Source organism: Dunckerocampus dactyliophorus, chromosome 1 (assembly GCF_027744805.1).
Source record: "Dunckerocampus dactyliophorus isolate RoL2022-P2 chromosome 1, RoL_Ddac_1.1, whole genome shotgun sequence".
NCBI classification, from domain to species: domain Eukaryota; kingdom Metazoa; phylum Chordata; class Actinopteri; order Syngnathiformes; family Syngnathidae; genus Dunckerocampus; species Dunckerocampus dactyliophorus.
In genome coordinates this window covers 46,499,129-46,512,192 of record NC_072819.1, presented here as the reverse complement: position 1 = coordinate 46,512,192, position 13,064 = coordinate 46,499,129, and the positions used below count along the sequence as shown (strand labels likewise).

At 40.8% G+C, this 13,064-nt stretch overlaps 1 protein-coding gene across 2 annotated transcripts; it reads left to right on the top strand.

The window, feature by feature from the left end:
• Positions 1-673: 673 nt before the first annotated feature.
• LOC129183291 (chloride intracellular channel protein 5-like) lies at positions 674-11,975 on the top strand. Of its 2 annotated transcripts, XM_054780377.1 has the most exons (7): positions 674-756; positions 1,606-2,068; positions 6,816-6,925; positions 10,788-10,913; positions 10,973-11,079; positions 11,158-11,327; positions 11,406-11,975. In XM_054780377.1, exons 2-7 carry the CDS (start codon positions 1,607-1,609, stop codon positions 11,568-11,570), a joined length of 1,140 nt encoding a protein of 379 aa, XP_054636352.1. In that variant the 5' UTR covers positions 674-756; position 1,606; the 3' UTR covers positions 11,571-11,975. The 2 variants fall into 2 exon arrangements, with proteins under 2 accessions (XP_054636352.1, XP_054636359.1); XM_054780384.1 differs by lacking the exons at positions 674-756; positions 1,606-2,068 and adding an exon at positions 4,393-4,601.
• Positions 11,976-13,064: the final 1,089 nt, after the last annotated feature.

Sequence of the window (13,064 nt, the reverse complement as noted above, 5' to 3'; positions counted from 1 at the left end):
TTTCAAAGTAAGCGTTCAGTCCCCCCCACCCCTATCGTTTCCACAAGAACAGGTCTGGACAGGAATACCTTGAACCACGAACAAGAGCATACACAACAGGTTAATTGAAGACGTAATAGCGCAGAGCTGGTGACCATTAGTTGACATAAGTCATCGCCAAATTGCCACTTCCACACTTCCGGTCATTTATTTTCTCAACTTTCAAAGGGACGACTTCCAATCGCAAAAGCAATGCTAACAGTCTGTTAGGTCTAGTGATGGGAAATTCTCTTCATACAAATTTCTCACGAACAAATTGGCTTTAAGCGGGCCACGGCGTGTTTAACCCAAAGCCTCTCCCTCTGCCCAGTGTGGACACAGCGACGCCGCCACACATCTTGATCAATGACGTTCGCCTTTAACAGAAAAAAGACGAGGAAATAAAAGTAATCGGCTCCCAATGACTCTAACCGCCTCCTGTCGTTCATTTCGAAGAGCCGGCTCATACAGCCGAGTCGTTCGCGACCGACACATCACTACTGTCAAATCCTTTACGTTCAAATAAACAATTTTACTCTTTGTTCGTTTTTTTCATGCACTGTTACGTCATAAAGAAGTACAGGCATGTAGTTTTGGAACGTGGGACAAACGGTATTTTGACGTCACAAACAATACATAAACGTGACACTAAAAACGACAAATGTCAGGAAAGAGGAGCACTATAAAGTCCTCGTTTCACTCGTCAGTACAACCGCAACCGAGGAAGCTAGGCAAGTGGTAAGGAACCTACAAATGAAACTCTCAAAATACCACCTCTTACAATGCAACGTGAATGTAAATTGTTTTAATTGTTCGATAGTGTGCGGAATCTTCTCCTTAAATCTTCTCCTTGCATGTGAAAATTAAGTAAACGTCCAATATCACGATATAGCTTTCAGCTACATTTGTTTATTGGCGGTTGGCAACCACCTCGAACATCACATAAAAATACATGTTTTATATTGAAGGGAGACTTCCTTTTTGCGTCATTTCCCAGCGCACAACACTTTACAAAATAAGAGCATGTCATACAACACAATGAGTAAAAGCGTAATCCTGTCATAATGCTTCACATAAATCCTAGTCTGTAATAGATAGCTGTCGTATTATATAATAGCGCAATATTTATTATTTAATTGCTTGTAACACGAGAATTGAGAATTTTTATTACATTATTTTCTTTTTCTGACGTCTTCGTCAACTTTATCAATTGGCAGGTCACTCAGCGAATCGGCGTTTAGATTTGGAGGGCGGGACTCAGGGATTTTGTGATGACTGGCCACATTGCTTTCACAATTTTGCACTTTCAATATGAAGGAACGTTTTTTTGAAAAGCCAATTCGTTTGTTTCTATCAAAGACAAGTAGTACTGTAGTATGGCGTGCCTGTATTGCATTTTTATTGTTCTGTTGAGGAGAAGAGCAATTGTATGTCATAAGAACAATATAACCATTGAAATACTGTACTCAACATGCAGTCCAAAGTCCTGGGATGCTTTGTGATAATGTAGGCACCGTCGGCATCACCCTCACTGTGCTGTGCACCTTGCCAGATTCAGGTCAACCTGTTTTGTTTCTCCTCATTTAGAATGAATCCTTCCGAGGGAAATATCTACGAGAACCCAGAGGCCACCTACCAGAACCAGATATCAGGTATATATGAGATGCCTTACAACAAGCCCCCCGGTCAAACACCAGTGTATCAGAACACAAGATGGGCCTTTGGAAGAATACCTGCACCCCCTTCTTTCCCAGCACCCCCTCCTCCCAGAGAGGAGCGCCGCAAAAAATCTTTTTCATCCTCATCTTCCTCTTCATACGCACACGAAGACAACGGGGAGAAGCTTAACTGCAGTGAGGAAAAGACTGAAGTTGCAGAGTACAACAAACAGTTGAGCAGGGGGAAGGTGCCGACAAATATGAAGGGGGATTATTGTGTGTCACGCAAATTCTCGTCTTCGACATCATCATCATCGGCATCCGAGCAAGAGAGAGGCGAATTGAAGCCAAGGCCTGAGAAGGGCACATCTAAAGTCACACTTTTTATTAAGGTAGGTTTTGTAAGATGATTTGAGTTACTTGTATCAAAGCATGGAAGATGAATGCATTGTACACTCAAACATTATTAAACCTTTTCGGTAATGATTTTGTTTTTGTTAAATTGATTGTATCAGTCCAAAGTGCGACCTGGGGGCCATTTTGCGGCGCGCTCCTGTTTTTTTAATTGGTCCGCACCGCATTCTAAAAATACAATTTAACAAGAAAACTAAAACAATAGCAAAAATGTGAAAAGCAGCAGTAATTTTAGAAGAATAAAGTCAAATCTAATGAGTAGTAATTTTTTGAGAATAACTTTGTACTGCTGTGAAGAATTTAACGTCAATTTAGTAGTAGACTTTTGGGAAAATACTTAATAAAAAAAAAGGTGTGTGTCCCATTACATCTGGTGTCAAAGTAGCGCTGCATTTCAGAAAAAGAGCATCATACCAACAGTAAAATATGGTGGTGGTAGTGTGATGGTCTGGGCCCGTTTTGCTGCTTCAGGACCTGGAAGACTTGCTGTGATAAATGGAACCATGAATTCTGCTGTCTACCAAAAAATCCTGAAGGAGAATGTCCGACCATCTGTTTGTGAACACAAGCTCAAAGCAACTTGGGTTCTGCAGCAGGACAATGATCCAAAACACACCAGCAAGTACACCTCTGAATGGCTGAAGAAAAACAAAATGAAGACTTTGGAGTGGCCTAGTCAAAGTCACGATCTCAATCCTTAAAAAGGCGTTTCATGCTCGCAAACCCCCCTATTTGGCTGAATTACAACAATTCTGCAAAGATGATTGGGCCAAAATTGCTCCACAGTGCGGTAAGAGCCTCATTGCATTATTGCAAGGCCTGAGAAGGGCACACCTAAAGTCACACTTTTTATTAAGGTAGGTTATGTGGGAAGATGATTAGATGTGTTACTTGCATCAAAGCATGGAAGATGAATGCCTTTTACACTTCAACATTATTAAACCTTTTCGATAATGATTTTTGTAAGGAGGTTGCGCAAAAAATCTATATTACAAGAATAAAATGAAAATATTATGCAAGTAAAGTCATAATAAAGAGAAGAAAATTTACAAGAAGAAAGTTGAAATAGTTGGAAAATGAAAAATGTATTTAAAGTCATTCTAATGAGAAAAAAGCTTTTTTACAGGAATGGACTCGTAATATTGTGAGGAAAAATGATGTAATTTTAGTAGCAAAGAGTTGAAATAGTAAAAAGTATATATATTTTAAAAAGTCGTAATATGAGAAACAAAGGTGTAATTTTCTGAAAATTTGGGAAAGTTATATTATGAGAATAAAGTTAAAATATGATAGGAATAAAGTCATAATATTATGAAAAGAAAACTTGACAAACATTATTTAAGATTGTAAAAAAACATAGCAAAAATGGTAAAAAAAAAGAGGAAAGCGCGAAAGTCAGACTAGTTCACTTTTTCATCCATATCAAAAAGTTGAAATGCATTTACAAAAATATCAAAGTGGCCCTTGCATCCTTTCAATTTTCAGCATGTGGCCCTCGGTGGAAAAACTTTAAACGCCCCCTGCTCTAAACTCTTAACTAAAAAGCATGTTCAAATAATACCCCCTGGATGGTACCAATGTTAACCGAGGATTATTTTTGCTAAAGCAACATTTTTAATTCAGCTCTCGAATTGGATCTCAATGGTTTGTGCGGTGCAGGTGTTGGAGTGAATGTTTAAACAATTTAGGGGCCCCATAAATGTGCAAAGTCAGTGGCTGTCTCCTGATGGTTTTTGTGTGTGATTCCCATACCAGACATACTGTATGTCTTGCACACTGAACGGCATTGCTCGTGCTGCTCTTACAGGGAGTCGCTGTGATTCCAAATATAACTTGAACTGGCCAGAATGTTCCAACTCAGTGCTAGGGCGGTTCCCTGAGAGCATGTGACCAGGGAGTCAAAAATTCTAGCATCGGCCTTTTCTACGTTAAGTAATGCACTGGAGTGTACAGTCCTCATAAATCTGACACTTTGAACACTCCAGTGTCATAAATGAAAGTAATATAACGGGAGGTTATATTGCAGAAGAGTAAAGGTGACTTTCTTTTTACTGTTTGTAACGCTGCACATATGCATTGCTGTGTGATGGGCGCAGATGAGTGTGACTCACTCGGGTCACCTGTTTTTGTGATGATTGGGGCCCGATTGGTGTTGCCACTGACACCCCCCAACCCCATCCTGCCTCAAAGCAGGGGGTTATTTTTGACAAACACGTCATGCTCCACCGTCGAGGCCACCTCACTCTTTTACACACACACCGCCATCCCTCTCCTTGGTTCTGGCTGACACACACACGTCCCTGGCGCTCATCATCAGCTGACTCTGACAGAGCTGCCATGGTACCAAACAGGCAACACTCAATGGACCTGGAGTAGAATTTGCAAACACAAATACACCCTTGTGGAGCGGAGACGCACAAGTAGCATTTTTTTTTTCTGTGTGTGTGTGTGACTATGACAGATATTGCAGCAGAGGAAGATAAGGACCCAGACATCGAGCTATTTGTCAAGGTGGGGCATTAAAAAGCAAGTTTGTCAGCACAGTAAATACAAAGATTATGTAGGTTGTGTGTGTGTGTGTGTGTGTGTGTGTGTTGTAGAGTGGGGGCGCCTTTTAAGTCTATACTGGACATGTTTTTGTTGTTGCGTGCTGATTTTCCCTGTGTGAACCCGACACCCACGTGCATGGACAATCACTCTCTACCCCTCTCACTGAATTATTACTGGGGTGCTTTCTATGCAGAGAGCAGCAACTTTAAACGGCCTTGCGTTTGGCTTCTGTGTGTAGTTATGAGGTTTTCGCATGTGATGTTTTCCGACTTTTTGCCATTTGTGCAAAAACTACTCATGTTTGGCACTTTAGCAGAAGTGAAAAAAGCAGAAAACACCATCCCCAACCCAGCAAGATGATGTTTTTATATTTTATAAGCTATATGAGCAGACAAAATATTATGTTATTAGAGCCTTCTAGACATGAAATAACACCCCAATAGTCACTTTTACACTTGTGCCACCCAATATAGTAGACATAAGTAGGCATGTCCCAATCCGATATTTTGAATCGGCCGACACGGTTGCCTTAACACGTTCTTAACTCTGGGCTACACTCCAACATGGTAGATGCGGTAATGTGCAAAGCTGGTTGCCACTCGACTACCGCCGCCCGCAAGAATAAAACCCAGCACCACCATGCAGACATGTCCGTGGTGTACCGTGGTGAAGTTAGTTTCACGATGGACGTTGGCTATTCGGCTCCGGAGCTACAACGGTAGTTTACCCTCACTGTGCTCGAACCGCTGTCATTGTGTGGGGAGCTCGCATGGGAAGCAGTGGCGGAGGTACGTGGTGGCTGGGCCACCCTTGGTCACCCCACTGGCCATCTAGACATTTCAGCTATCAACCTATTGCCACCCCTGTGTGAGTAATGGTCTCACCTTGGCCAGCCCAATGAAATATTTCTGGCTCCACCACCGTTTGCTGCTCTAACTGCTGGTTGTTTATGCTAGGGACCGTCAATAAATTACTATTGGGCAGATGAGAGTTTATTTTAAAAAGTTGTATATTCTAAATCACACCACAAATTGAGCTTTAACCATGTCAAATGATTAGTCCTACCCTAAAAGTATTTTGCATGCCCATATTTTCCAATTGTATCTTTTTGGACTTTTATTGGATCCTTTATTGTATTAGGGACTTGACTCAAACAGCTTTGTTACAAAAGCCAAACAAGGTTGCATTATTTTTAATGCTTTGGGGAGCTATTTTCAGAACCATATTCAGTTCCACAAATTTGTAACAAAAATGTATTTTTAAAAGGATCGGTATCAGATCGGCAAGACTATAAATAAAATCGGACTTGATCGGAAGCCAAAAAATGTGGATCGGGATATCCCTAATAAGAGAAAAAGTTGTCAAAGACACAAATAAGATTTGTGCTTGAGTGTGTGCATCTCAACGTTATGAATGCATCTTATGAATGTCTTATATTTGTATTTTAGTTCATGCAGCCATTTTTATCCTAATTTAATCAAAAAAATACATTATTTTGACTAATAATAGGCAATATTCAACCACGAAACAGCATAATTTATTCATATATTTTTGAAAAACCATGATAGAGTGAACCCACATGTTGGGCATGACCAAAAAGAATTGATAACCACTCCTTTATGCTAACTTTATTATTAGATGTATGAAAACCATTTAACATCATATCTAAAACCATAACTCATTTTGTCTTGCCGCAGGTCATGCAGAGGGTTTCCAATGCTGACATCCATTATTTACATTTTCCTTCATCGCTACTGACAAAGAAATTTGAGTGAGGGTTGGCTCGTCCACACAATGCGTGTTTTGTTTCGTGATGAAATCAAACAAAACAGTTGTGGTCAAGTAAAGCTAAAAATAGTGAATTCCCATTAATAGAAAACAGCAGGAAAAGTGGTGAGTCCATAGATGAGCAGTGAGGCAGCTAATGGAAGCTGTGTGGGTTATTCATGCTGGGCTGAGGCTCGTGTTACCGTGTCCTGTCACACACGCCCATCATGCACTGAAACACGCAACCCGAATTCCCAAATACAAAGCTAAAAGACACTGATTCTTTTTAAAGATTCGCTTTGTGTGGTGGATGTGCCATATCGGTGTGTGTTAGAAGAAAAGAGATACATTTTAACTTTAATGTCATGTGTGTCAATGTGTGTGTGTGTGATGTGGGAATGTTTACAGGCTGGCAGTGATGGGGAGAGCATTGGAAATTGTCCATTCTCACAGCGTCTCTTCATGGTCCTTTGGCTGAAAGGCGTCGTCTTCAATGTCACCACCGTTGACCTCAAGAGGTGTTACTCATGACTGCACCGATTCCACCCCAAACAAACACTAGCATGTCACACTGACAGATGCATACTAGGGATGAGCTGGGTACTAACCGTTACATATGGTACGTCTTGTTATCATCCGTAATCGTGATGAAAGGAAATCCTCATGTATTCATTCACGCTCCCTTGTGATTGGCCAGACACACACACAGCGACCACCCTTCCCGACACAGACTGCGCAGCCTGGAGCCTCAAATGAGTCGATCGGTGCCTCAATTCACGTACACAGTGCGATTGGCAAATTTAAAATCTCTATTTTGGTTTGTATCTGAAGATACTTGGTAAAGCAAGCGGTGTATTTCACAAAACAGCGCTGTGCAGGCTTGTGTTGCGTCAGTCACTTCTGCAGCTCAATTGGGGTCGCGTTGGGGCGCATTTACAAGACGGAGTTGTAAACGGCTCTTGTCGCGTCAGTCACTGCCTGTGTTTTTTTTATTTCTGCCTGCTTGCTTCTAATTTTGCTGGTGCTATAAAGCCAGTTGGAGAACTTCGCTCGTAGTACTGAACGCGGTGTTTTTGAGAAAAATACAGATTAGATCCATCTTTGCCAAACACAGATCATTACAAAAACTAATAATCATAAAGTTGTACAGATCACTTCCACACATACACAGTACACATATAGCTGGATAATGAACAATTAATATAGCAACTTCTCATCAATCCATGTCAATTTCAGACTTGAAATAATGTACCGATTTAAGCCCCACCCGTTTCTGGTTAAACCACGCCCTCTTCCGGTTTATGCTATGAGTACAGATATTAAGATGGGGGAGCAGATACACATGCAGATAGCGGTGTATTCGCTCATCCCTCGTACATACTCTATTTTCCGGGCTATAAGTCGCTCCACAGTATAAATTCGCATCAGTTAAAAAGAAAAAAACATAGAATTTAGAAAATGTAAAAAAAAAACTTGCATTTAGGACATTTTTTTCTCCCAAAATGTAACACAAAGAACAGACATTTCATCTGGAAAGACAAAGCTATTCAACTACACAATAGCACACATAACAACAGGCTAAATACAGTCACGGAAAAAAAGACTGGACCACCCTTGTTTCTTCAGTTGTTCATTTGAATGCCTGATACAACTAAAGGTACCTTTGTTTGGACAAATATAACAATGGCAGCAAACATAGCTCGTAAGATCATCAGAGTTAAATTGTTTGGCAGTACAATGCTATAGCTATGTATGAACTGCAGGGATTATGGTTAAGAAAACCACGGACCTTGCTAGATATCAGCTCTTAAATGAAACTCTTATGAGCTATATTTGTTACCATCATTATATCTGTCCAAACAAATGTACCTTTAGTTCAACCAGGCACTAAAATGGATCAATAAACTGAAGAAGCAAGGTTGGTCTAATCATTTTTTCCATGACTGTAGGTGTCTGGTGTGAACATAACACAGTAACAGTCAGCAGAGGTGTGGACTCGAGTCACATGACTTGGACTCGAGTCACAATTTTGATGACTTTGGACTTAACGTGTGTCTCGATTTGTACTTTGACATCAATGACTCAGGACTTGACTCGAAGTTTAGTCTGATTTTCAGTGAATGTGTTGCGTAAAATGCGTCCCCAGGCAAAGTAGTCAACTGACGTGATCGTTATTATGTCAATTCCAGCAAGAAAACAAATTTCCCACAGAATCTGCCTCATGGAATGCATTTATTACAGGGCTGTCAAAAATAGCGCTAATTTATTTCATTATGTAATTTTTTGGGGGGGGTAAATACCGCATTTGAAACATGGCTCTCTGCAATGACGACAGACGGCGGCACAGTGTAGCTTCCTACAGTCTCTCACAGAGTCTGACGCTCTTTTATTTATTCTGACCTGAGCACAACAACACCAGTGCAAGTCCAACACAATATATGTATCTCCCACGGGTGCCAACGTTTCAGTAGGAAAAGTAGATATTAGCTATCCTATAAGTCGTAGATGACATAATTGTCTAATTTGCATATCATTTGCATATGATGTTGTAAAATACTGTAGGAAAAAAGCATTACCTCGTAGGGGAGACAAAATGATTAAAAACACCTTAATTTTCAAATTGGACATAATTTCATCAAAATTTAAAAATTTTTTTTATCTCGGCCAGCGCCTCTCAAAGTTCTCCCATCACACGTTGGCTGTTGAGAACTTTTTTAAATTAGCACAATTCAACAGCGAATAACAGATTATGCTGTGTTTATTCTATGGCTCTCATTCACATGACTCAGGGGGTACACAGCCAAGCGAGTTTGGTGGGTTAGCGAGCTGTGTTGAGTTGAAAGCCGAACTTGGCGTGTTCAGCGAAGGTAGCTGTCTTTTAAAGCAGCTCTGTCACCATGGTAACATGGTAAGGCTAAACTCATAACCTGGTCGGGACAGGATCATGTACAGGCTTTCATCTTAAAATCAGTTATGAAAGAGCCGCTGTTTCACTGTTTAACTAATTCAGAGATGGAGTTACCATTTATTGAGAACCTACAAAGTTCCCTAGGGAACAAATTGAAAAAAAGAGCATTCCCTGATGATATTATCCATCTATAATCGAGATAGATTTTCAGATGAGGGAATACGTTAGATATGCTCACACGAGCACCAGGAATAAAATGCAATATGAAATATCAGTCTGGAAAAGGTTATAAAGCCATTTCTAAAGCTTTGGGACTCCAGACAACCACAGTAAGAGCCATTATCCACAAATGGCGAACACATGGAACAGTGGTGAACCTTCCCAGGAGTAGCCGGCCAAACAAAATTACCCCAAGAGCGCAGCGACGACTCATCCAAGAGGTCACAAAAGACCCCACAACAACATCCAAAGAACTGCAGGCCTCACTTGCCTCAGTTAAAGTCAGTGTTCATGACTCCACCATAAGAAAGACACTGGGCTAAAACAGCCTGCATGGCAGAGTTCCAAGACAAAAACCACTGCTGAACAAAAAGAACGTTAAGGCTCGTCTCAATTTTGCCAGAAAACATCTTGATGATCCCCAAGACCTTTGGGAAAATACTCTGTGGTCTGACGAGACTAAAGTTAAACTTTTTGGAAGGTGTGTGTCCCATTACATCTGGAGTAAAAGTAACACCTCATTTCAGAAAAAGAACATCATACCAACAATAAAATATGGTGGTGGTAGTGTGATGGTCTGGGGCTGTTTTGCTGCTTCAGGACCTGGAAGACTTGCTGTGATAAATGGAACCATGAATTCTGCTGTCTACCAAAAAATCCTGAAGGAGAATGTTCGGCCATTTGTTCGTGACCTCAAGCTGAAACCAACTTGGGTTCTGCAGCAGGACAATGATCCAAAACACACCAGCAAGTCCACCTCTGAATGGCTGAAGAAAAACAAAATGAAGACTTTGGAGTGGCCTAGTCAAAGTCCTGACCTGAATCCTATTGAAATGCTGTGGCATGACCTTAAAAAGGCGCTTCATGCTGGAAAACCCTCCAATGTGACTGAATTACAACAATTCTGCAAAGATGAGTGGGACAAAATTCCTCCACAGCACTGTAAGAGACTCATTGCAAGTTATCACAAACGCTTGATTGCAGTTGTTGCTGCTAAGGGTGACCCAACCAGTTATTAGGTTCAGGGGGCAATCACTTTTTCACACAGGGCCATGTAGGTTTGGATTCTTTTCTCCCTTAATGAAAAGTTTCATTTTAAAACTTCATTTGTGTTCAGTTGTGTTGTCACTGACTAATATTGAAATTAGTTTGATGATCTGAAACATTTAAGTGTGACAAACATGGCAAACACTGACACCACTGTAGATTCCTCATGATTTTGATTCAAAAGGAAGTTTCTTATCCCTTGTTAGGAAACCAACTGACCTTCACAACCTGGCCCCAGGGACACACCCACCCTTTCTCACATTCCAGGGAGAGGTGCTTACTGATGTCAATAAAATTGAGGAGTACCTGGAGGAGATGTTGGCTCCACCCAGGTAGGCTTTGCATATGCGCACACACATGAAAAATACTCAACTAATGGTGCCCTCTTCAGGTATCCCAAACTTACAGTGAAGAACCATCAGTCCAACACAGCAGGAAACGATGTGTTTGCCAAGTTCTCCGCTTACATTAAAAACACAAGACCAGATAAAAATCGGGGTAAGTCAGCCAGTAAACACTTGCATCTTGTCTCCTCTTTATTCTGTCTTGTGACCTTGGAGCACATGTGTCTTTAAGCATTAGTGCAAAGTCTCAACAAGGCTCTGGCCAAGCTGGATGTGTATCTCCTGAACCCCCTACCGAATGAAGTCCATCTTGTCGATGGAGAATCGGCACGCAAATACCTGGATGGTGATGAGCTGACACTGGCTGACTGCAACCTTCTTCCCAAACTTCACGTTGTCAAGGTAATCGAGTGATGCTCCTACCTGGTTTTCTCCATGCAGTGTTGACCGCGGTCGTCTCACTAACCTGCTTCTTGGCAGGTGGTGGCGAAGAAGTACCGCAATTATGACATCCCTTCCCAATTCAGAGGCGTGTGGCGTTACCTTGGCAACGCCTACAGCCGAGAGGAGTTCACCAACACGTGTGCGGCTGACGTGGAAATCGAGCTCGCCTATGAGGATGTTGCTAAAACTCTGGGGAAATGAGTGACAACAAATCCGTCGATGTACTTTAAACATTAAAGCAGTCGTGCAGCTGGCACAATTTAATTTGCTTTTTAAATGCTCCTCAAAATAGACTGTAAACTTGCAACTGCATGTTTCTTGTGATAAGAACATGACTAAAGTAGTTTTTTTCTCAATTAACCTATCATATGTGGCCTTGTGTAATTGAGATCGTGTTATAAGATTACAGGCTGGAACTATTAGATGACAACTCATTTCAGTACAAAAAGAGAGACTGTGTGTAAAGACAGAAGCCAAACTCATTTGTGCCGTTATAGTCTCCTTTTACATATTTGGCTATAAAAACTGCTTTAAAGCCTGTATTTGAACCAGTAAATTGGTTACACATTAACACGCGCCCAAATAAAACAGTCGATTCAGCATATTATCTCATGCTTTTATTGTATTTTGTTCCCGGGAGAGCTAAGTATTAAGTTCCCCCATTTCCATTGTACAGTATATTGTATGTATTGATACATGAATGTGAATTTCTCATGTCTTAACTTCTGTGTGACGACATTAAATGATTGTAGCGAAATGCTGTTTTTTCCTGATGAATGCACTCTATAGCACCTGTTTGATGGTTTTTGGTTTATTTTGCTATGGAATCTAGTGATGGACACATGGTGTGACCTCACGTGTAAAGCGACATGGCCTGCATCTAAAAGAATTAGACTTTTCCACAGTTTTTTGTCCGACTGATAATGCTATCATTAAAAAGGAATTAATTGTAATGTTATTGTATTATGGTAGTTTTTGTGCTGGCACTTTTTAAAGGCATTTTAAAAAATGGTAGAAAAACTACTGTAACAGGTAGGCCTTTACGACCCTGTTGCGAGAGGAAGCGCTTTGGCTAGAGTGAAACAGCTGCGCTCTCGCGGTAACTCAAAGCCACGTTTGTAAGGAAGTAACATTTTCCAAACTAATTGCTATAGTAATACCAGGAAGGAGTCACTGATGTGTGAGGTGGGTTTTGTGGTCCTACACATTACAGAAGTGAATTTGGTAACCTACTAAAAATTGTGTAAAAGTCCATTTTCACAAACTTGTTGCTTTGTATATACACCCCGGATGAAAATCTTATTACCAGTTGAAAAATTGCTATAATTTGAATTTTGCACATTTGGATCTTAATGAGGTTTTAAGTAGAGCTACAATGTGCAAAAGCAAGAAGAGGGAGTGAGACAAAAAGCACTTTGAAAAAGTAATTCATTGAAAACAATTTAAACTGAAATAGGCTGTTTATCAGCTGATCAAAAGTTTAAGACCATCGCTCAAAAAATAAACTCTCCAAACCAAAACAAAAAATGTTCTCAGTAGGACTCAGTAATGAGTAACTCCACCGTTCTTGTTCATCACTTCAAAAATGGGTTTGGGCATGCTTGATGCGAGTTTTTCCAGGAGGCTAGTGGGAACATTGCTCCAAGTGGTGAAGATGGCTTCACGAAGGGCATCAACTGTCTGGAACTGATGGCC